Source organism: Somniosus microcephalus, chromosome 7 (genome assembly GCF_052327205.1).
Source record: "Somniosus microcephalus isolate GS21.2 chromosome 7, FLI_Smic_1.0, whole genome shotgun sequence".
NCBI classification, from domain to species: Eukaryota; Metazoa; Chordata; class Chondrichthyes; order Squaliformes; family Somniosidae; genus Somniosus; species Somniosus microcephalus.
The window spans coordinates 16814508-16836941 of record NC_140993.1 but is presented as its reverse complement, the minus strand read 5'-3'; the positions used below and the strand labels follow the sequence as shown (position 1 = coordinate 16836941).

Genomic DNA, 22434 nt, shown 5'->3' with positions numbered 1-22434 from the left:
CCTTGGACACCTTTCTGGATAACATATACACTCAACGTCACCACGTCCAGCACGCCCCCCTCCTCAACGTCACCACGTCCAGCGCTCCCCCCCTCCTTAACGTCACCACGTCCAGCACTCCCCCCCCCCCTCCTCAACGTCAGCACGTCCAGCACTCCTCCTGAAAGCGCGCGCCGCTCCATTCAAACAAACGGGCTTGCAACGTCAGGGGGGGCGGGGCGAGGCGAGGCGAGAAGTGAAGCGAAGCTGCGCGCCTGCTCTGTGAGATCACCGGCTGACGGGATCTCCATGGCGACCAGCTAGAGGCCCTGGCCCCTCCTCCTCCCCCTCCCCCCCAACCACACACAGCAACCTGAGCCTCCCGGGCCGGGCCTCCTCACACAGCCCGGCTGGCGGAGCCGCAGGAGGGAAAGAAGCTTTCTTTAATGCGTGTGGGACGATTTAAAAAAAATAATAATAACCCCTCAGATGATTTAATCTTTTTGGAAAATCGCCGCGGTGTTATTTGGCGTGGAAATCTCTTCACTGGCACCCAGTCACTCCTCCATTGGCCTGAGTGGTCTCTGAGCAAGGAGCTGAGAGGAGAGGAGAGGAGAGCCCTCCAGTGCTGCAGGATGCTGCCAGTGCAGCCTTGACATCTTCTGCATTTTTAACTCTTCCACTTTAAAAAAACAACCAAGCTTTCAAGGATTTAAATTGGTGGGGGGGGGAAGAAGGGAAGGGTAGGAATTTCCTTTCTGAGTGAGAAGTTAATTGAATCGTTTCCCCAGGATGTTGAAGAAAGTCCTGCGTGTTTCCAACCGTTCCTTCTTCGCCTTCATCTTCTTCTTCTCCTTGTCTTCGTCATGCCTCTACTTCATCTATGTGGCACCCGGAATAGGTAAGAGAGTTTGACCCAAAATGGTTTTTTTTTAATCATCCATGTGCTTGCAGTTTTTTTCTATTTAAAAACATGATACAATATTTAGGTGGGCAAAGGCAGTTGAAGATAATTGTTAACCTGAAACCTGACTGTGTGATTGTACACTGATTGCTCATGATTCCCTCCGTGCCCAAGAATTGCTCATGATTCCCTCCGTGCCCAAGAATTGCCCATTTCCCTCCGTGCCCAAGAATTGCCCATTTCCCTCCGTGCCCAAGAATTGCCCATTTCCCTCCATGCCCAAGGATTGCCCATTTCCCTCCGTGCCCAAGGATTGCCCATTTCCCTCCGTGCCCAAGAATTGCCCATTTCCCTCCGTGCCCAAGAATTGCCCATTTCCCTCCGTGCCCAAGGATTGCCCATTTCCCTCCGTGCCCAAGGATTGCCCATTTCCCTCCGTGCCCAAGGATTGCCCATTTCCCTCCGTGCCCAAGAATTGCCCATTTCCCTCCGTGCCCAAGGATTGCCCATTTCCCTCCGTGCCCAAGAATTGCCCATTTCCCTCCGTGCGTGTCCAAGAATTGCCCATTTCCCTCCGTACAAGAATTGCCCATTTCCCTCCGTGCACAATGATTGCCCATTTCCCTCCGTGCGTGTCCAAGGATTGCCCATTTCCCTCCGTGTCCAAGAATTGCCCATTTCCCTCCGTGCGTGTCCAAGAATTGCCCATTTCCCTCCGTACAAGAATTGCCCATTTCCTTCAATGACATCAGTTCTCTTGTCAGATTCATATGCTTTGCTAATCCTAAAACTTACAGTACTGTGTAAAATAGCTGCTAGATGTTTAGTGTTACTAAATGTTGCACTGTACTATAGGGGAAACATATGATTTTATTTGTATCCAGCAATGAAATCAAATCAATCTGATGTTTTTGCAGACAATGTGCCGATTCTTAATGGTTATTTTTCTGGGTTTGTGCTCGCCTGTTAAATAGCGCTCTCGGAACTGGCACAGCAGTAATTGGCCCTAGTTATTGCACTACCTTTTTTCGCTGTTTATTTCTTAATCTATTGGGAGGAATGTCAGATGGTGTGTTGTGCAAAGAAGGCGATTGTAAAAATATATTTTGGAATTAATGAAAGGTTATACAAGACCAGTTTTTGTGGGGTGTTTTCCCGTCATTCGTGTATGCCTAGCTGGTTTGCTATCTGTTACTGCAGGTTTTTGTGCTGCACTAAAATGATTAACATTCTCCAAGACGCTTCTTCACAGCGGCCAGTTGGCATCGCAAGTGGGCCTGATTCATTGCAAAGTGAAATTTTTGAAGTGTGCTCAAATACTGCAGTATATAACCCTTTGTGTATCTAGCAGAAAATGACAAGCCTCGTGCCATGACAAGTAAAAACATTTTGAAATTTAATGATTTCATGTGATACCGTGGCTGCTGTATTTGGGGTATCTCCTTTTGGTAAAGTGTATACATCTCAGAGGAGGAAACAATATGAAAGTGGAGTGCAAGTGCAGTCTTTTCAAAGTGCGACTAAGTTTGTACGTCGCTTTAAGTCTTTACTTTGCATTGAATTTGTTTTCATATTTTTAATACTTGTATATTTTAATAGCAAAATAGGGTGGCTAAAGTATGCATTTTTTATAAAGCAGATTTTTGACCATATTAAGTTATTATTAAGTGTCAGCCGTGGCTCAGTGGGCTGCACTCTCGCCTCTGAGTCTAGAAGGTTGTGGGTTCAAGTCCCACTCCTGAGACTTGAGCAAAAAAGTCTAGGCTAACACTCCAGTACAGTACTGAGGGAGTGCCGCACTGCCGGAGGTGCCTTCTTTCAGATGAGACGTTAAACTGAGGCCCCGTCTGCTCTCTCAGTTGGACGTAAAAGATCCCACGGCCACTATTTTGAAGAAGAGCAGGGGAGTTCTCCCCGGTGTCCTGGGCAATATTTATCCCTCAATCATCATCGCTTTAAAAACAAAAACAAATGATCTGGTCATTAACACATTTGCTGTTTGTGGGAGCTTGCTGTGTGCAAATTGGCTGCCGCGTTTCCTACACTACAACAGTGACTACACTTCAAAAAGCATTAAATTGGCTGTAAAGCGCTTTGGGACGTCCTGAGGTCGTGAAAGGCGCTCTATAATTGCAAGTCTTTTATCAACTAAGTTGAAGTACTTCAGATATCCTATTCTGAAAATGAGAGTAGCAGCTGCACAATTCTCTGTTTGATATGGATAGACTGAACGTCTCTGGCCATTTATGGACTGATCTCACTTTCCAGACAGCATGCCATATAGCGCTAGATTATCAGCTCACAACTGCAGAAGCAAATGAGCTGTGTCAAAATAGTCAGTTCCTCCCGTTACAAAATTGCATCTCCGGGGGAATTAGGTTTTCACTCTTTACTAATTGGTTCGAAAGCTAGTTTATGTGAGTAAGTTCTGTAACATGTCCAATAGTTTTATATATGTTTTAAAAGTTATCCACTCTATTGAGGAAAGACATAAGGCCGAAGAAAGTGTTCTGAGGCCTCTTTTTTTTTTTTGTACGTGTTCTGTTGACTGCAGATTGGGGAGTGAACCGTGAACATGCAAGTGCATTTAAAGCTTCAGCTTGACAGGAATTTAATAGTGCAGGAATGACCCAGGTGGGAAAAATTATAGACGCAACAAACTTTTATAATAAAAAATGTTGGCTGTGAAAGAAAAAAAGAAGAAAGAAATACTTGCATTTATACAGTGCTTTCCACGACCACCGGATGTCTCAAAGCGCTTTTCAGTCAATGAAGTACTTTTGAAGTGTAGTCACTGTTGTGATGTGGGAAACGCGGCAGCCAATTTGCGCACAGCAAGCTCCCACAAACAGCAATGTGATAATGACCAGATGATCTGGTTTTTTGTTATAAAAACAGAAAATGCTGGAAATACTCAGCAGGTCAGGCAGCCTCTGTGGAGAGAGAAACAGAGTTAACGTTTCAGGTCGATGACCCATTGTCGGAACTGTTTGTTTGTTATGTTGGTTAAGGGTTAAATATTGGCCCAGGACACTGGAGATAACTCTCCTGCTCCTCTTCGAAATAGTGCCCTGGGATCTTTTATGTCCACCTGAGAGAACAGACAGGGCCACGGCTTAACGTCTCATCTGAAAGACGGCCCCTCCGACAGTGCAGTACTCCCTCAACCCTGCACTGGAGCGTCAGCCTAGATTTATGTGTTCAAGTCTCTGGAGTGGGACCTGAACCCACAACCTTCTGACTGAGAGGCGAGTGTACAACCATGAAGGCATTCCCACCTCTGAGTAAGAAGGTTATGACTTCAAGTTCAACTGCAAATACTTGAGTACATAATCTAGGCTGACACTTCAGTGCAATACTGGGGGAGTGCTGTATGGGAGTGAAAGCCCGTATTACCCGAATCCCTCGCTATTCTTTCAGCGCAGTCTGTGAGACCAGCACATGCTGGGTTAAAAGTTCAAACCGCTTGCTGCTGAGCACAGGTTGTAAATTGGCTAAGAGGATTTGGGGGAAAGGATGCCTTCAGGGGAAAGATAATAGGATGTGTAAGATTCCTTCAGCCATATCTGAATGTGTCAATTTGATAACTCTGTTTAGGGAGTGCGGTAATAAAACAATTAAAAGACTTGAGAGCCTGGATGTTTAGTTTATGTTGTTGTTGTGTGGCATTTGTATGTACCTTTTGATGTACCATGATTTATTGATAACAACAACAACTTGTATTTATATAGCACCTTTAACGCAATAAAACGTCTCAAGGTGCTTCACAGGAGTATTAAAAGACAAAAAATTTGACACCGAGCCACATAAGGAGAAATTAGGATCGGTGACCAAAAGCTTGGTCAAAGAGGTAGGTTTTAAGGAGCGTCTTAAAGGAGGAAAGAGAGGTAGTGAGGCGGAGAGGTTCAGGCAGGGAATTCCAGAGCTTAGGGCCTAGGCAGCTGAAGGCACGGCCACCGGTGGAGGAGCGATTAAAATGAGGGATGCTCAAGAGGGCAGAATTAGAGGAGCGCAGATATCTATGTCATTACACTCCTACTATACACCAGAGGACAGTGATAAGAACTGTGTAGGAAGTAACAAGCTTGAAATTGTGAGTTTAAGATTTTGAATCAGTTCAGAATGGAATTCAACAGAAAACATCAGAAATTAACCTATTAAAACCAGACTTTTATTGTGACCATGGTGAAATTCTGCTTGGTGTAAATTGTGTGAAAGCCTCTAGTTCTGGACCTGAGGCAATCACATCAACAATTGGCATTTAAAAAAAAAAAAATTTACATTTCTGACCAATTTCAAGTATGTGTGAGATCAGGGGGAAAAGAAGGGAAATGTTACTGTTGTGTGGGGAGTTGTTTCACCAAGTGCTTCGTAAACATTTTGGGCATTGTTACATTTTTATGTTTTTTAATTTGAGTGGATGTTTCCCCACAGTGACGGAAGGGAATCAGGAATTGACGAGTTAACCCTGGCAGAAAAGCCACAGTGGATTTTCTGTTTATTTTCTTTTAAGCACGGAGACCAGACGAGTGTTGATGGTGCAAAGACTACCAAGAGTGGTTAGAATCATGGAATGGTTACAGCACCGAAAGAGGCCATTCAGCCCATCGAGCCCGTGCCAGCTCTCTGCAAGAGCACCTCAGCTAGTCCCACTCCCCCGCCCTTTCCCGTAGTCCTGCAAATTTCTTTCCTTCATATATTTATCCATCTCTGATTTGGACTTGAATGTAGGAAGTATGATTAAGAAGTTTGCAGATGATACAAAAATTGGCCGTGTGGTTGATCATGAAGAAGAAAGCTGTAGACTGCAGGAAGATATCAATGGACTGGTCAGGTGAGCAGAACAGTGGCAAATGGAATTCAATCTGGAGAAGTGCGAGGTACTGCATTTGGGGAGGGTTAACAAGGCAAGGGAATACACATTAAATGGTGGGATACTGAGAAGTGCAGAGGATCAGAGGGACCTTGAAGTGCATGTCCACAGATCCCTGAAGGTAGCAGGACAGGTAGATAAGGTGGTTAAGAAGGCATACGGGATACTTGCCTTTCTTAGCCGAGGCATAGAATAGAAGAGCAGGGAGGTTATGCTCGAACTGTATAAAACACTAGTTAGACCGCAGCTAGAGTACAGGAAGGATGTGACTGCACTAGAGCGGGTGCAGAGGAGATTTATGAGGATGTTGCCTGGGCTGGGGAATTTTAGCTATGAGGAAAGATTGGATAGGCTGGGGTTGTTTTCTTTGGAACAGAGGAGGCTGAGGGGAGATTTAATTGAGGTGTGTAAAATTATGAGGGGCCTAGATAGAGTGGACAGGAAGGACCTATTTCCCATAGCAGTGGGATCAATAACCAGGGGGCATAGATTTAAAGTAATTGGGAGAAGGATTAGAGGGGAGATGAGAACTTTTTTCACCCAGAGGGTGGTGGGGGTCTGGAACTCACTGCCTGAAAGGGTGGGAGAGGCAGAAACCCTCATCACATTTAAAAAGTACTTGGATATGTGCTTGAAGTGCTGTAACCTCCAGGGCTACGGACCAAGAGCTGGACAGTGGGATTAGGCTGGAGAGCTCTTTGTCGACCAGCACAGACACGATGGGCCGAATGGCCTCCTTCTGTGCTGTACATTTCTATGATTAACTCCCTTTTGAAAGCCGCGATTGAATCTGCCTCCACCACCCTTTCATGCAGTGCATTCCAGATCCTAACCACTCGCTGCGTAAGAAAGTGTTTTCTTACGCCACCTTTGGTTCTTTTGCCAATCTCCTTAAATCTGTGTCCTCTGGTTCTCGACCCTTCCGCCAATGGGAACAGTTTCTCTCTATCTACTCTGTTCAGACCCCTCATGATTTTGAACACCTCTATCAAATCTCCTCTCAATCCTCTCTGCTCCAAGGAGAACAACCCCGGCTTCTCCAGTCTATCCACATAACTGAAGTCCCTCATTCCTGGAATCATTCTCGTAAATCTTTTCTGCACCCTCTCTAAGGCCTTCACATCCTTCCCAAAGTGCGGTGCCCAGAATTGGACACAGTACTCCAGTTGGGGCTGAACCAGTGTTTTATAAAGGTTCATCATCATTTCCACACCTTTGTACTCTATGCCTCTATTTATGAAGCCCAGAATCCTGTAAACCTTTTTAACCGCTTTCTCAACCTGCCCTGCCACCTTCAACGATTTGTGCACACATACCCCCAGGTCTCTCTGTTCGTGCACCCCCTTCAGGATTGTACCATTTAGTTTATATGTTCTCGCCTCATTATTTCTACCAAAATGTATCACTTCACACTTTTCTGCGTTAAATTTCGTCCACCCATTTCACCAGCCTGTCTATGTCTTCCTGAAGTCTATCACTATCCTCCTCACTGTTCACTATCTTCCAAGTTTTGTGTCATCTGCAAATTTTAAAATTGTGCCCTGTGCACCCACATCCAAGTCATTAATATATATCAAGAAAAGCAGTGGTCCTAGTACCGACCCCTGGGGGACACCACTGTATACCTTCCTCCAGTCCGAAAATCAACCGTTCACCACTACTCTCTGTTTCCTGTCACTTAGCTAATTCCGTATCCATGCTGCCACTGTCCTTTATTCCATGGGCTTCAACTTTGCCGGCAAGCCTATTACGTGGCACTTTGTCGAACACCTTTTGGAAATCCATGTACACTATGGCAACCGCATTGCCCTCATCAACCCTCTCTGTTACCTCCTCAAAGAGCTTAGTTAAACACGATTTGCCTTTAACAAATCAGTGCTGGCTTTCCTTAATTAATCCACCCCTATCCAAGTGACTGTTGATTGTGTCCCTGATTACTGTTTCTAAAAGCTTCCCCACTACCGAGGTTAAACTGACTGGCCTGTAGTTGCTGGGTTTATCTTTATACCCTTTTTTGAACAATGGTGTAACATTTGCAATTCTCCAGTCCTCTGGCACCACCCCTGTATCTAAGGAGGATTGGAATATTATGGTCAGTACCTCCGCGATTTCCACCCTCAATTCCCTCAGCATCCTAGGATGCATCCCATTCGCTCCTGGTGATTTATCTACTTTAAGTACAGCCAGCCTTTCTAATACCTCCTCTTTATCAATTTTTATCTTATCAAGTATCTCCACTACCTCCTCCTTTACTATGTCTATGGCAGCATCTTCTTCCTTGGTGAAGACAGATGCAAAGTACTCGTTTAGTACCTCAGCCATACCCTCTGCCTCCATGCGTAGGTCTCCTTTCTGGTCCCTAATTGGCCCCACCCCTCCTCTTACCACCCTTTTACTATTTATATACCTGTAGAAGAGTTTTGGATTACCTTTTATGTTGGCTGCCATTCTGTTCTCAGACCCTCTCTTTGTCCCTCTTTTCCTTTTCACTTCTCCTCTGACCTTTCTACATATAGCCTGATTCTCCGATGTATTTGCAACCTGACATCTGTCATACGCACTCTTTTTCTGCTTCATCATGTTCTCTATCTCTTTCATCATCCAGGGAGCCCTGACTTTAGTTGCCCTGCCTTTCCCCCCTAGTGGAAATGCACCTCAACTGTACCTGAACTATTTCCTCTTTAAAGGCAGCCCGTTGTTCCATTACAGTTTTGCCTGCCAGTCTTTGATTCCAGTTTACCCGGGCCAGATCCGTTCTCATCCCACTGAAATTGGCTTTCCCCCAGTTAAACATTTTTACTCTAGATTGCTCCCTGTCCTTTGATATAGAAATGACTTCAAAGTGTTAGGGAGCTTGACCTTTGCTGGAAAAGTGCAATGGGAGCTCCAGTAATGTTCAAAATGTAAGTTCTTCTCTGCAGACATTGATGGCTCTCATGTCCCAGTATGGTGACAAAAATGGACTTCTTAAGACTTTGCTTTTTTAGTGCTTGGAATTAACTATTTGGAGTCGTGTTATCTTCCAAGGCAGATTGTTTGAGAGGGAAGATAAAGGACTTACATGCAAATACTTTTGTTTTCTTTTGTTAAATCACAAGCCTGGACATCATTTGTTTGAGAAATTAAAATTGATTAGCTAAGTTGTTGCTGCTTGAGCACTCGGGAAGGGAAACTTATCTGAAATTTAAGGGGATAATCAAATTTCATTTTTGAAAAGGTCCAGTCTATGTGCTTCTGTTTAAACTGTGTGTTCAGAAAGAAGTTTTTGTGTTAGAGAACTGACATCCCCCATCTTGCAGACTGAATTTGCTCTATAACTTGGGATTGATTTGGGAAGAGGTTAAGTGGTAATGATATTGTATTGGACATTAAAGTTTCTCCAGGGCTCCTGAATGAGATGAGATGGTAATATAATGGGAATTTTAAAAATAAATCATTTTACTAGGTGATTATGGGTGAATTTCAGGAACTCAAAGCAGGGGTGAGCAAAAGATGGGCGAGTGCATCCCTGAGTAATATAAACCACATGGGCATGATTCATGAAAGGATTTTCAGTTTGGTATCTAGGTACATTCTATTGAAAGTCAGGAAAGTGTAGGTGAGAATCATTAATTGAGAAGCTAATTAATGGACAGGTTGGAGAAGCTGGATTTGTTTTCATCAGAGCAAAGGAGGGTGAGGGGTGATTATTGATCGAGGTGTACAAGATTATGACGGGTTTGGATAGGCTAGACGGGGAAAGGCTGTTCCCACTAGTTGATGGTACAAGGACTAGGGGACACAGATTTAAGGTTTTGGGCAAGAGATACAGGGGGGGATGCGAGGGAAAACCTTTTTACGCAGCGAGTGGTGAGGACCTGGAACTCGCTGCCGACGGAAGTGGTGGAAGCGGAGACACTCAATGTTTTCAAGGGGAGACTAGATAGGCACTTGAGGGAAATAAACTTGCAGGGCTACGGGGACAGAGCGGGGGGGGAATGGGACTGACTGGATTGCTCTACAGAGAGCCGGCACGGACTCGATGGGCCGAATGGCCTCCTTCTGTGCCATTATGACTGACTAGGTTTCTCTTGGAGATGTTTGTATATTTGCCTATACTGAACAATGAGGAAAATGTACATGATAGCCTGGCCACTACACGAGACACTGGGACCATGCAGGGAGCGATGAGAAGAAGACCTCCAATCTTTTGGCAAGAGAACTTAAAATCCCAGGAATGGCTTGTAACTGATGTCAAGTGTGGTATGATACTGGGATACCGTGTGTGCAAACGCGATATGTTGCGCATGAGGCAACTATATGCGGAAATGCACGGTGACGATGCACTGAAGAATGGGTCTCTGACGTGCTCAGTTATTTGATAACAGCACGACATGAAATGATTAATGTGGCTCAGGAGAGTGAGACAATTTTTAAAGGCACTGATAACATACTCCAAAGCGAAACTGACTTTTAATGAAACAATATAGAGTTAAACATACTGGTACCTATCCGAGGAAGTGACATTAAAAGTAAGGTGGGATATAGAATTTGCATTTTAAAAATTCAAGATTGAATTCCTTTGAGTTAGCAATGAAATTATGATAACTGTGGCATAGTGGTTAGCACTGTTGCCTCACAGCACCAGGGACCCGGGTTCGAATCCGGCCTCGGGCAACTGTCTGTGTGGAGTTTGCACATTCTCCCCGTGTTTGCGTGGGTTTTCTCCGGGTGCTCTGGTTTCCTCCCACAGTCCAAAGATGTGCAGGTTAGGTTGATTGGCTATGATAAATTGACCCTTAGTGTTAGGGGGATTAAATACGTGGGGATAGGGTGGGATATGTGTTGGTGTAGGGGTTACGGGGATCGGGTGGGATATGTGTCGGTGCAGGCTCGATGGGCCGAAATGGCCTCTATCTGCACTGTGGGGTTTCTGTGATTCTGTGAAAGCTAGTGGGGAAATGATACTTAGCAAGAATATCCTTAAGATGGATAATGGTAAGGAGAGTTGGAGAAATGTTTTCAGTCGATGATTACTTGATATTACGGTACATTGTAGCATTACACAGATGATGCCGGGCAGAAAGGACAGAGAGGAATCGGGGGGGGAATAAGAACATAAGAAATAGGAGCAGGAGTAGGCCAATCGGCCCCTCGAGCCTGCTCTGCCATTCAATAAGATCATGGCTGATCTGATCCTAACCGCCAATCTACTATCACAGAACCATCTCCTGAATCTAACAGAATTAGACACACGAAATAGGAGCAGGATCAGGCTACACGGCCCCTGGGCCCGCTCCGCTACCCACAGGGCCATGTCCGATCCGAACCTAGACTCATGTCCAAATTCCTGCCCGCTCCCCGTAACCCTTAATTCCCTTTACTTCTAGGAAACTGTCTATTTCTGTTTTAAATTTATGTAATGATGTAGCTTCTACAGCTTTTTGGGGCAGCATATTCCATGGACCTACCACCCTCCTGAGTGAAGTAGTTCCTCCTCATCTCAGTTTTGAAAGAGCAGCCCCTTATTCTAAGACTATGCCCCCTAGTTCTAGTTTCACCCATCATCGGGAACATCCTCCCCGCATCCACCCGATCCAGATATAGAATTTGCATTTTAAAAATTCAAGATTGAATTCCTTTAAGTTAGCAATGAAATTGTGATAACTGAAAGCTAGTGGGGAAATGATACTTAGCAAGAATATCCTTAAGATGGATAATGGTAAGGAGAGCTGGAGAAATGTTTTCAGTCGATGATTACTTGATATTACGGTACATTGTAGCATTACACAGATGATGCCGGGCAGAAAGGACAGAGAGAGGAATCGGTGGGGAATGTGGGAGTGAAAGCCCGTATTACCCGAATACCTCGCTATTCTTTCAGCGCAGTCTGTGAGACCAGTACGTGCTGGGTTAAAAGTTCAAACCGCTTGCTGCTGAGCACGGGTTGAAAATTGGCTAAGAGGATTTTGGGGAAAAGATGTCTTCAGGGGAAAGATAATAGGATGTGTAAGTCCTTCAGCCATATCTGAATCAACTTGATAACTCTGTTTAGGGAGTGAGGTTTTTTTTTTCAATCAAAATCAACTTTTATTGTCATTGTTAGTGCACAGTGCAGTACAACGAAATGTAGGCTTGCGGCGCCCGAGAGTGTACATTTAGATGAAGACATTTAAACATTCAACATACATTTGGCTTGTAATACATTAACATAAACATAACCATAATAAAGTGCATTGGCAGATGTGCAGGCTTTAGAGTTTATTTGTGGAGTTCAGTAGGATGACAGCCCTGGGAAAGAAGCTGTTCCTAAATCTGGTCGTTCGGGTGCGAATGCATCTGTAGCGTCTCCCAGATGGCAGGAGGGCGAACAGACTGTGGCTGGGGTGGGTAGGGTCTTTGATGATGGACCGTGACCTCCGTAAACAGCGTTTCTGGTATATGTGCTCTATGGTCGGTAGCCGGGTGCCAGGAATGCGTTGGGCAGTTTTGACTACCCCCTGCAGGGTTTTATTGTGGCAATAAAACAATTAAAAGACTTGAGAGCCTGGATGTTTAGTTTATGTTGTTATTCTGTGACATTTGGATGGACCTTTGATGTACCAGGATTTATTATTGATTGCTAGTATGTATGGAATGTAGTGATCAAAGGGGAAAATTAGTGTAAGAAATGTAAGGGAACACTGTTTAGTAGCTCACACTGGAATTGGCTCGTGTGTGTCTCAAAAACAGCTAGCTCACACTGGAATCATGGAAAGTGTGTGTCTTAGCAGCTCATGCTGGTTTGTGTAGTAATGAGGTTTCAATAAAGACGTAATCCTGCATTACTACAACTGAGTGTGAGTGATTTGATGTTTAAAGCAACGAAAAGAAACAAGAAAGCAGCCCAACATGCTGCAGTGTCAAGAATGCCATCTTTTGGATGAGACATTAAACTGAGGCCTCGTCTGCCCGCTTGGGTTGATGAGAAAGATCCTGTGACACTATTTCAAAGAATAGCGGGGAGTTCTCCCCGGTGTCCTGGCCAACATTTATCCCTCAACCAACATCACTAAAACAGATTATCTGGTCATTATCTCATTCATGGGGCCTTGCTCTGTGTAAATTGGCTGCCACGTTTGCCTACATTACAACGGTGACTACACTTCAAAAGTATGTCATTGGCTGTAAAGCGCTTTGGGACATCCTGAGGTTGTGGAAGGCGCTATATAAGATCTTTCTTTTCTTTGGTTACTAGCTGCTGGTCAAATCAATAAACAAATGTGTGGAATGAGGGGAAAAAATGATGCATCATGTCCATTTTCAACAGACCATGTCAAGTTTGCAATGTTATAGATTATAATCAATAATTAAATTTCTTTGAAAGAGGCCATTAACCACATTTCCAAGAAGTTGGAAGCTCTCAGAAATATCTCCATGACCCATCAAATTAATTAAAACAGCTCATGCAGCAGAACATCTTAAAGTTCAGTTGGGACTGGTTAATTTTGTACATGTACCTTCTAGCTGTGTGTGCTCACAGTTTAAGTTAAATAACTTGTTTCTATCAATGTTATCCCTGTATTTTATAGAATGAAGACATGCCCATTTCACTTGTTCCTCAGTTGAAATAAGTTCACTTCACTTCTGTGAAATGCTAATGTTTTGAGATGAGTCTTCGTCTTAGACTGGGTATTATGTAATGAGAAAGGATTAATTAGCAATCTTGTGCGAGGCCCCTTGGGGAGGAGCGATCATAATATGATCGAATTCTTTATTAAAATGGAGAGTGAAGTAGTTGACTCCGACTAGGGTCCTGAATTTAAATAAAGGAAACTACGATGGTATGAGGCGCGAGTTGGCTAGGATGGATTGGGGAATGTTACTTAAAGGGTTGATGGTGGATAGGCAATGGCAAACATTTAAAGATCGCATGGATGAACTACAGAATTTGTTCATCCCTGTTTGGCATAAAAATAAAACAAAAAAGGTGACTCAACCATGGCTAACAAGGGAAATTAGGGATAGCATTAGATCCAAGGAGAGGACATATAATTTGGCCAGAAAAAGCAGCAAACCTGAGGATTGGGAGCAGTTTAGGATTCGGCAAAGGAGGACAAAGGGATTAATTAAGAGGGGGGAAATAGATTGCGAGTAAGCTTTCAGGGAACATAAAAACTGACTGTAAAAGCTTCTATAGATATGTGAAGAGAAAAAGATTGGTGAAGTCAAGCGTAGGTCCCTTGCAGTCAGAATCAGGGGAATTTATAATGGGGAACAAAGAAATGGCAGACCATTTAAATACATACTTTGGTTCTGTCTTCACAAAGGAGGACACAAATAACCTCCCAGAGATGTCGGGGAACATAGGGTCTAATGAGAGGGTGGAATTGAATGAAATCAGTATTTGTCGGGAAATGGTGTTAGGGAAATTGACGGGATTGAAGGCCGATAAATCCCCAGGGCCTGATAATCTACATCCTAGGGTACTTAAGGAAGTGGCCCTAGAGATAGTAGATGCATTACTGGTCATCTTCCAAAATTCTATAGACCCTGGAACAGTTCCCATGGATTGGAGGATAGCTAATGTAACCCCAAAGGTGGTAGAGAGAAAATGGGGAATTATAGACCGGTAAGTCTGACATCGGTAGTGGGGAAAATGCTAGAGTCCATTTTAAAAGATGTAATAGCAGAGCACTTGGAAAACAGTGATGGGATCGGACAAAGCCAACATGGATTTGCAAAAGGTAAATCATGCTTGACTAATCTACTGGAATTTTTTGAGGATGTAACTGGTAGAATAGATAAGGGAGAACCAGTGGATGTGGTGTATTTGGACTTTCAGAAGGCTTTCGATAAGGTCCCGCATAAGAGATTAGCGTGCAAAGTTAAAGCACATGGGATTGGGGGTAAGGTACTGTCTTGGATAGAGAACTGGTTGGTAGACAGGAAGCAAAGAGTTGGAATAAACGGGTCTTTTTCCCAGTGGCAGGCAGTGACTAGTGGGGTACCACAGGGATCGGTCCTAGGACCCCAGCTATTCACAGTCTATATAAATGATCTAGACGAGGGAACTAGATGTAATATCTCCAAGTTTGCAGATGACACAAAGCTGGGTGGGCGTGTGTGCTATGAGGAGGATGCAGAAAAGCTCCAGCATGATTTGGACAGGTTGGGTGATTGGGCAGATGCATGGCAAATACAGTATACAGTATAATGTGGATAAATGTGAAGTTATCCACTTCAGTGGCAAGAACAGGAAGACAGATTATTATCTGAATGGCAATAGATTGGGAAAAGGGGAAGTGCAACGAGACCTGGGTGTCCTTGTGCACCAGTCGCTGAAGGTAAGCATGCAGGTGCAGCAGGCGGTTAAGAAGGCAAATGTTATGTTGGCCTTCGTAGCGAGAGGATTCAAGTACAGGAACAAAGATGTCTTGCTGCAGTTGTACAGGGCCTTGGTGAGACCACACCTTGAGTAGTGTGTGCAGTTTTGGTCGCCTTATCTGAGGAAGGACGTTCTTGCCATGGAGGGAGTGCAGCGAAGATTCACCAGGCTGATACCTGGGATGGCAGGAATGACGTATGAGGAGAGATTGTGTCGATTGGGCTTATACTCACTGGAGTTTAGAAGATTGAGAGGGGATCTCATCGAAACCTATAAAATTCTGTCAGGCCTGGACAGACTAGATGCAGGAAGGATGTTTCTGATGGCCGGTGTAAGGATTTCGGGGTTTCTTTTAACTGGTTTAAGGTAATCTACCATGCCAGCAGTCTTTTTGCTGCTGCACCCTAAACCAATTTACAAACAGCGGTTTCGAATCACTACCCCTCCTTTAGTTCTGAGTGGAGGAACTTATCATTAATGATATTAAAACGGAACACGTGGTTTGGATGAGAGAAAAATATCAATCTTTATTAACTAAAAGAAACTACAATCACAATATCAAACTATCCCACACGAACACAGTAAAATTGTAAAACTATATATCAAGGGGGTACACACGGCAAAAACGAGGGGTGCAATGGCTACAATGTATTTAAACAATCTTAGCAATTCCCTTAAATCACCATCCCCCCCTTAACTCCTGCTAGGTTGCCTTGTTGAGAGTCAGAAAATCTCTGCTCACGTGGTCCAGCGAAGAGAGAGAGCGAGAGAGAGCTCACCTTATCGTCCCAGGAAGTCAAGAGAAAGAGCTGGCTTCAGCATCTATCTTTATACCTGGTGAGCCCCTCATATCCTGCCTTGCAGGCTGTGTTCAAAATTTCCCTGTGATAGGCTAACTCAGAGTGGTTAGATTGAGTGAATGTGATTTTCAGAGCTCCCTTTGCTGAAACAAAAGGGCGATACATCTGCTCTATAGTCCAGTACTGGGTGATTGGAAACCCATTTAAAGTTAACGCTTCCCATTCAAGGTGCAAACGTCTCTTCTGCAGTTTCAGGTGTATCTAAACAAATGCTAATAGCATTCAGTTGCTTTGTAAACAAAGCATTGTCCTTTGTCTTCATTGAACCTTACTTCCACACAGAAAGCTGCATTCCAAACCTCTTTTGTCCTTCGGCCATGTGGTGTGACAGCCATTTTATCCTTGAAAATTTAAAAAGCACATTGCCCAGGGATACTTTAATCAAAAACGTGAATCTTCAGAACTGTAAATTATTGCGAATTCTTACACCGGGGAGTCCAGAACCAGGGGTCATAGTCTAAGGATAAGGGGTAAGCCATTTAGGACTGAAATGAGGAGGAATTTCTTCACCCAGAGAGGGCGGTAGAGGCCAGTTCATTAAATATATTCAAGAAGGAGTTGGATATATTTCTTAAGGCTAAAGGGATCAAGGGATATGGGGAGAAAGCAGGGACAGGGTACTGAACTTGGATGATCAGCCATGATCTCATTGAATGGCGGAGCAGGCTCGAGGGGCCGAATGGCCTACTCCTGCTCCGATCTTCTATGTCTCACTTGAAGCGATGACCTGTCTTTCTAATTCATGTGTTGACTGACTCATTGTGTTGGTCCAGCATTTTTTTGTTATTTTGGATTACTAGCCTTCATTTTGTTTTCTTCATTTCTGTTGTGGCTGCCTTTATAACTTCGATTCAAGTTCCTGAGCTCTATTTATTGCTGTTCTCCGAACCGCCACATTGCATATCAATGTTCTGGTAAAGGTAAATTATCCAAGATCATGATGTTTCAAATATAGCTGTAGCAACGAGACATACAGCTGTGGTTGGAAGTAATTTGTTTCAATTTATAATTGGATACTAATGAGGTACTAATTCCTTTTGTTGATAGCATCACTTTAACTGGATGCATTTGTTTAATTGCTAATAATCACACTGCTGTTCCCTTTCCACGGTTGGCAGTTGAAGCTCCTCTAACTTATACCGTAGCAGGTTTTCTTTATTTCAACCTGTTGAATAGCTTAAATAAAAACAGAAAATGCTGGAGATACTCAGCCGGTCAGGCAGCATCTGTGGAGAGAGAAACAGCGTTAATGTTTGAGGTCGATGATTGATTAAAATCGAGTTCTGACGAAAAGTCATCGACCTGAAACGTTGACGCTGTTTCTCTCTCCACAGATGCTGCCCGACCGGCTGAGTGTCTCCAGCGTTTTCTGTTTTATTTCAGATTTCCAGCAGCCGCAGTATTTTGCTATTATATTGTTGAATAGCTTATTAATTTCATGTATAGTGCGAGATGGAATTCTGCCTAAAGAATGTGAGAGCTGTGAAAATCATATACAATCTTGAACATGTAGTTTGTGGGATGTTCACTCCAGAGTTTGACCTGTATTTTAATCATGAAAATTGCAAGCTCACCTGTAAGCCCAGTTCGTCTCTGTATTTTATGGGTAAAGGAGAAAAGTGATTGTTACCTTACCTCTTGCGTTCTGCAATGTATGCAACCTGCTGATTTTTCATTTCTGATGTAATGCCTCTCCCTCTCCGCTACCAAAACCCTCCTATTCCAGTGTCATATTGGAAGGCAAGAAAAAAACCTAAGTTCTCCTCTTTTTCTATCTTAAACAGCTTCCTTCAATCTCCCTCTTCCAAAAATCTGCCATCTTTGCATTTGATGTCAAGTTCATGGATTACTCCTCAGCTGCTGCGTGTTTCTCTTGTCCCAGCTTCCATCTCAAAATGTTGTTTTGGCTTTTCCACCCCTCTCTCTTCCAGCCCTTACTAAACTCCTCTCAAGGTCCATCACCTGTTAAAGGTGACTTTCCTTAGAAAGGATATACTTGCCATAGAGGGAGTGCAGCGAAGGTTCACCAGACTGATTCCTGGGATGGCAGGACTGTCGTATGAGGAGAGATTGGGTTGACTAGGCCTATATTCACTAGAGTTCAGAAGAATGAGAGGGGACCTCGTTGAAACGTATAAAATTCTGACAGGGCTAGACAGACTGGATGCAGGGAGGATGTTTCCCTGGGCTGGGGTCTCCAGAACGAGGGGTCACAGTCTCCGGATACGGGGTAGGACATTTATGACAGAGATGAGGAGAAATTTCTTCACTCAGAGGGTGGTGAACCTGTGGAATTCTCTACCACAGAAGGCTGTGGAGGCCAAGTCACTGAATATATTTAAGAAGGAGATAGATTTCTAGACACAAAAGGCATCAAGGGGTATGGGGAGAGAGCGGGAATATGGTATTGAGATAGAGGATCAGCCATGATCATATTGAATGGTGGAGCAGGCTCGAAGGGCCGAATGGCCGACTCCTGCTCCTATGTTTCTATGTTTCTATTAACAATTCACTGTCCTCTGGCATTGTACCAAAAGTGCTGACTACCTTTTCCTTTTTACCTTTTCCTTTTTAAAAGTCCATCATTTACCCCACCACCATCTTTTAACTCCCACTCCATCGCCAACCTCCTGCTCCTCTCCCAAGTTTCTAAAAGGCGTTATTGCCACCAAACTTCATGCCCACCTTCCCCCGGCAATGGCTGTTTGAATACCTTCAATCTGGCTTCGGTGCTACCACAACAGCACCAAGACTGCTGGAAGCAAAGTCACCAATGGTCTACTGTGTGAATTTGACCATGGTGCTCTATAGGTCTCTCTCTCTAGCTTTGGACATGGTCAGTCAATGGTAGCAATTTTGTTTAATGCTACCTCATCAAAACATGCCATTTGGTCCATCAAAGTCTGGCTGGAGGGTACTTTAATGTAGCCATCTAGTCTAATCCCACTCTTTTGCTCGCTCCCAATATATCCTTTAATTTTCCTATTTTTGAAACAACTATCTCATTCCCCTTTTAAGAGAATTTGTGCGCACTTCAACAGTCTGCGCCAGAGAATTTGAAAATGTAATCATCCTCTAAGTATAGACATCTTTCTCCTAACATTCCCCTTTACTTTGTTTCTGCTGAGTAATGAGAGGGCACAATCTCGCACTATTTGCCTTATTGTAACCTTGAAAGCCTCAGAGGTCACACTTCATTTTCTTAGCTCTTCAGTTTTTTTTTAAAAACCTCTAATTTCTCAAATCTCCTCTCTGGTGGTGACTATATGCAGCACCTTTTCTATTGCTTTAATATTTATTCTATAATAAAGTACCCAAAACTGCACACACCACTTCAAATGCAGCTTAATTTAAGGCCTTGTACAAGTTCACCATTACCTCCTTTGCTATTTGTATTCAACGTCTCTTGATGCTAATAATTCTGCTTGTCTTTTTTTATACCCTTGTCGATTTGTGCAGTACTTTTTTTTAATGACCTGTGCACCCACATAATCAAGGTTCATCTGCTCGCTGCTTCTTTTGAAATCTCACCCGTTAAAATGCATTTCCGTTCCTTATTCTTCCAAAATGTATTTTTCACTTTTTTAAGGTTGAGCTGTATCTGTCACTTATCTGCAGGCCCAGCTTCTGCGGTTTTCCACATTCCTCTTCACAATTTGCCATCCCTCTCAATTTTGTCATCAGAAAATGTCAGTATTGTTTCCTTAATATCCAAGATGATTTATATTAAATAAGAGTGTCCCCAGCAAAGACCCTGGCGGAACACTCGCCACATTTTTCAATCTATGAAATCACTGTTTATCCCTTCTTTGTTTTCTGCATTCCAACTGCCAATCCAGCCACAAGCCACATTTTCCTCAATTCCATCTACTGGGAAGATAGAGAGAGAAAAGGAACAGAAGGGAAAGGGGGAGATACAAACCTAAGGAGGTTGAGGAATGTAGGAGAGGGAGCGAGAAACGCTAAGGGGGAGTGGAGAGGAGAAGGAAGGTAGTAGAGACAGGTTGGGCAAGAAGGGGAGAGGAAAAGCAGAAGCAAGTGAGTGTGGGTGAAGCAAGGAAGCATGTTGCAAGGTGGGGAAGAGAGTGAGGCCGGAGAGAGGAAGAGCGTGCAAGAGAAGGGGAGATGGAGCGAGGGGCAGGAACAAGTTGAGTCCTGCTACAACTGTACAGGGTATTGGTGAGGCCACTCCTTGAGTACTGCGTACAGTTTTGGCTTCCTTATTTAAGGAAGGATATACTTGCATTGGAGGCAGTTCAGAGACGATTCACTCGGTTAATTCCAGAGATGAGGGGGTTGACTTATGAAGAAAGGTTGAGCAGGTTGGGCCTATACTCATTGGAATTTAGAAGAATGAGAGGTGATCAGATACTGAGGGGGCTGGACAAGGTAGATGCAGAGAGGATGTTTCCCCTCGAGGGGAAATCTAGAACTCGGGGGCACAGTTTCAGAATAAAGGGTCGCCCTTTTAGAACTAAGATGAGGAGGAATTTCTTCTCTCAGAGGGTCATAAATCTGTGGAATTCTCTGCCCCAGAGGGCTGTGGAAGCTGGGTCATTAAATACATTTAAAGTGGAGATAGACAGATTTTTGCAAGATGAGGGAGTGAAGGGTTATGGGGAGCGGGTGGGAAAGTGGCTTTGAGCCCGAGATCAGCCATGATCTTAACTGAATGGCGGAGCAGGCTCGAGGGGCCAAGTGACCTATTCCTGCTCCTATTTCTTATGTTCTTTGAGAGAGAATGAGACTTTGAGAAAGACGAGTGTGAAGAGAGACAGTGTGTGACCTGTTACAAACTGTTCTTGAACACTAATAATGCCCCTCTACAGTGATAATTGCCCTCGTCACCCTGCAGTGCTCCGGAAACCCATTCTCCCCCCCCCCCCAGTGGTTCCAAGACATGGGATCCTATGCTCCAGTGCTTTCTGACCATGAGCATTTCTCTCCACCATTCTTGCTGGGTAAATACTATTGGTAATAAATGTTCTGAAAATACGATTAAGTTCCCAGTGGCCTAGGGAAGCCTTTTGAGGTAGGATTCTCTTAACCTATGACTTAGGGGGCAATTTTCTGACGTTTTTGGAGGCGGGAAAGGCTCCTGCCTCCAGCTGGCCATTGCGCTATTTAACCTCCTTAAATGCTCATTAAGGGCCTCTCTAAGCCTATTTTGAGAGGCCCTCGTGAGTTTTCCAGCGTTTCAGTGTGCTCCACGCACCTCCTGAACCACGCCAGGTAAACCTGGCGGGCTGACTCGTGGGTGGCCTCCTCACAGCTGCAGGTCTAACAAGACATCGTTTATTGCAGCAAGGATTACTTGCAGGTGCCAGACCTTGACCTTAAAAGGTCTCTGAGCAATTTTAGAAGGTCTTCCGAAGTCGGAGGTGCTGCAGCTTGACTCCATCAACTGTGGGACCTCCTTGGAAGACCCTCTCCCCGCTTGCAATGGGCGCTTCCCCAAAGGGGCCATCTACAAGCAGAATGGGAACCATTCATTTTCTTTCTGCATCGACCTCAGATGAGGATGATGAGGAGGAGGATCTGGAGGAGGAGGAGGAGGTCAGAGCGTCAGTGTATCAAGCAGCGGCAGCACGCAAGCTCATGGCTGCCTGGGATGCAAGGGATGAGCTTATCATGGCCAGATTTGCATAGGTTGCCCAAGTTGGCACATGTCCTTGGCTCCATCCTAGGACATCATTGACAATGGACATGACTCCCTGGCCTCCTTTCACTCAGGCCACCAACCTGACAATGCAAGTGTGGCGGAGCCCGCAATGCGGAGCTGCCTAAGGCAAAAGAACAGACAGCATAACGCCAACATTTTGGCTTCAAATCATTTTAATACTTTCCAACAGGGATGGCATTTCATCAATACACAGAAACAGTTTCCCTATCTGCACACAGATCTGGAGGTTATATCCCATGCCAACAGTACCCACACAGCCTTGGTTTCTTTGGCAGGCCCCGTCCTCCGAGATGAGTGGAAGAGCACCTCCATGCTGGCCGTCACCCCCTCCAACAAGATTTGCAGCGCCTCATCCAAGAGCCTCGGGTAGGCCCTTGCCTTGGAATTGGACATAGTGGTTTCTCAAAAGATGCTGGAGGTGGTGCAGGAGATGCAGAAATGCTGTGGAATGAGCCAAGGGAGCAAGAAGCCATAAAATCAGACTGGAAAAGTGCTGTCAACAGAGGCGAGTTTCAGTCCTAAAGCACTAATTGAGCAAGGGCATCCCGCACCTCTGAAATCAAGTGGCCAATCATAGGTTTCAAAAATTTGCGATTTTCCCATCAGTGGAGGCAAGTCTGAAACCCACCCAAACTGAAACCCGCCCCTCCAGTGGGAAAATCGCCCCCTTAGTTTCCATGTAAATACTCCGATCACAAAACATTGTCCTGCAAATATCACAAGCATCTTTTGTGCTCTTTTAATAAAGAAAGACTTGGATTTCTACAGCCCCTTTTCACGATCTCAGGA

At 44.3% G+C, this 22434-nt stretch overlaps 1 protein-coding gene across 1 annotated transcript in view; it reads left to right on the top strand.

The window, feature by feature from the left end:
* Positions 1–244: 244 nt before the first annotated feature.
* Positions 245–22434, top strand: part of b4galt6 (UDP-Gal:betaGlcNAc beta 1,4- galactosyltransferase, polypeptide 6) — an 88257-nt gene continuing 66067 nt past the window's right edge. Inside the window, exon 1 of the mRNA XM_085992262.1 lies at positions 245–880. Coding sequence (XP_085848388.1) covers positions 772–880 — 109 coding nt within the window. The 5' untranslated portion in view covers positions 245–771. The remainder of the gene's footprint in view (positions 881–22434) is intronic.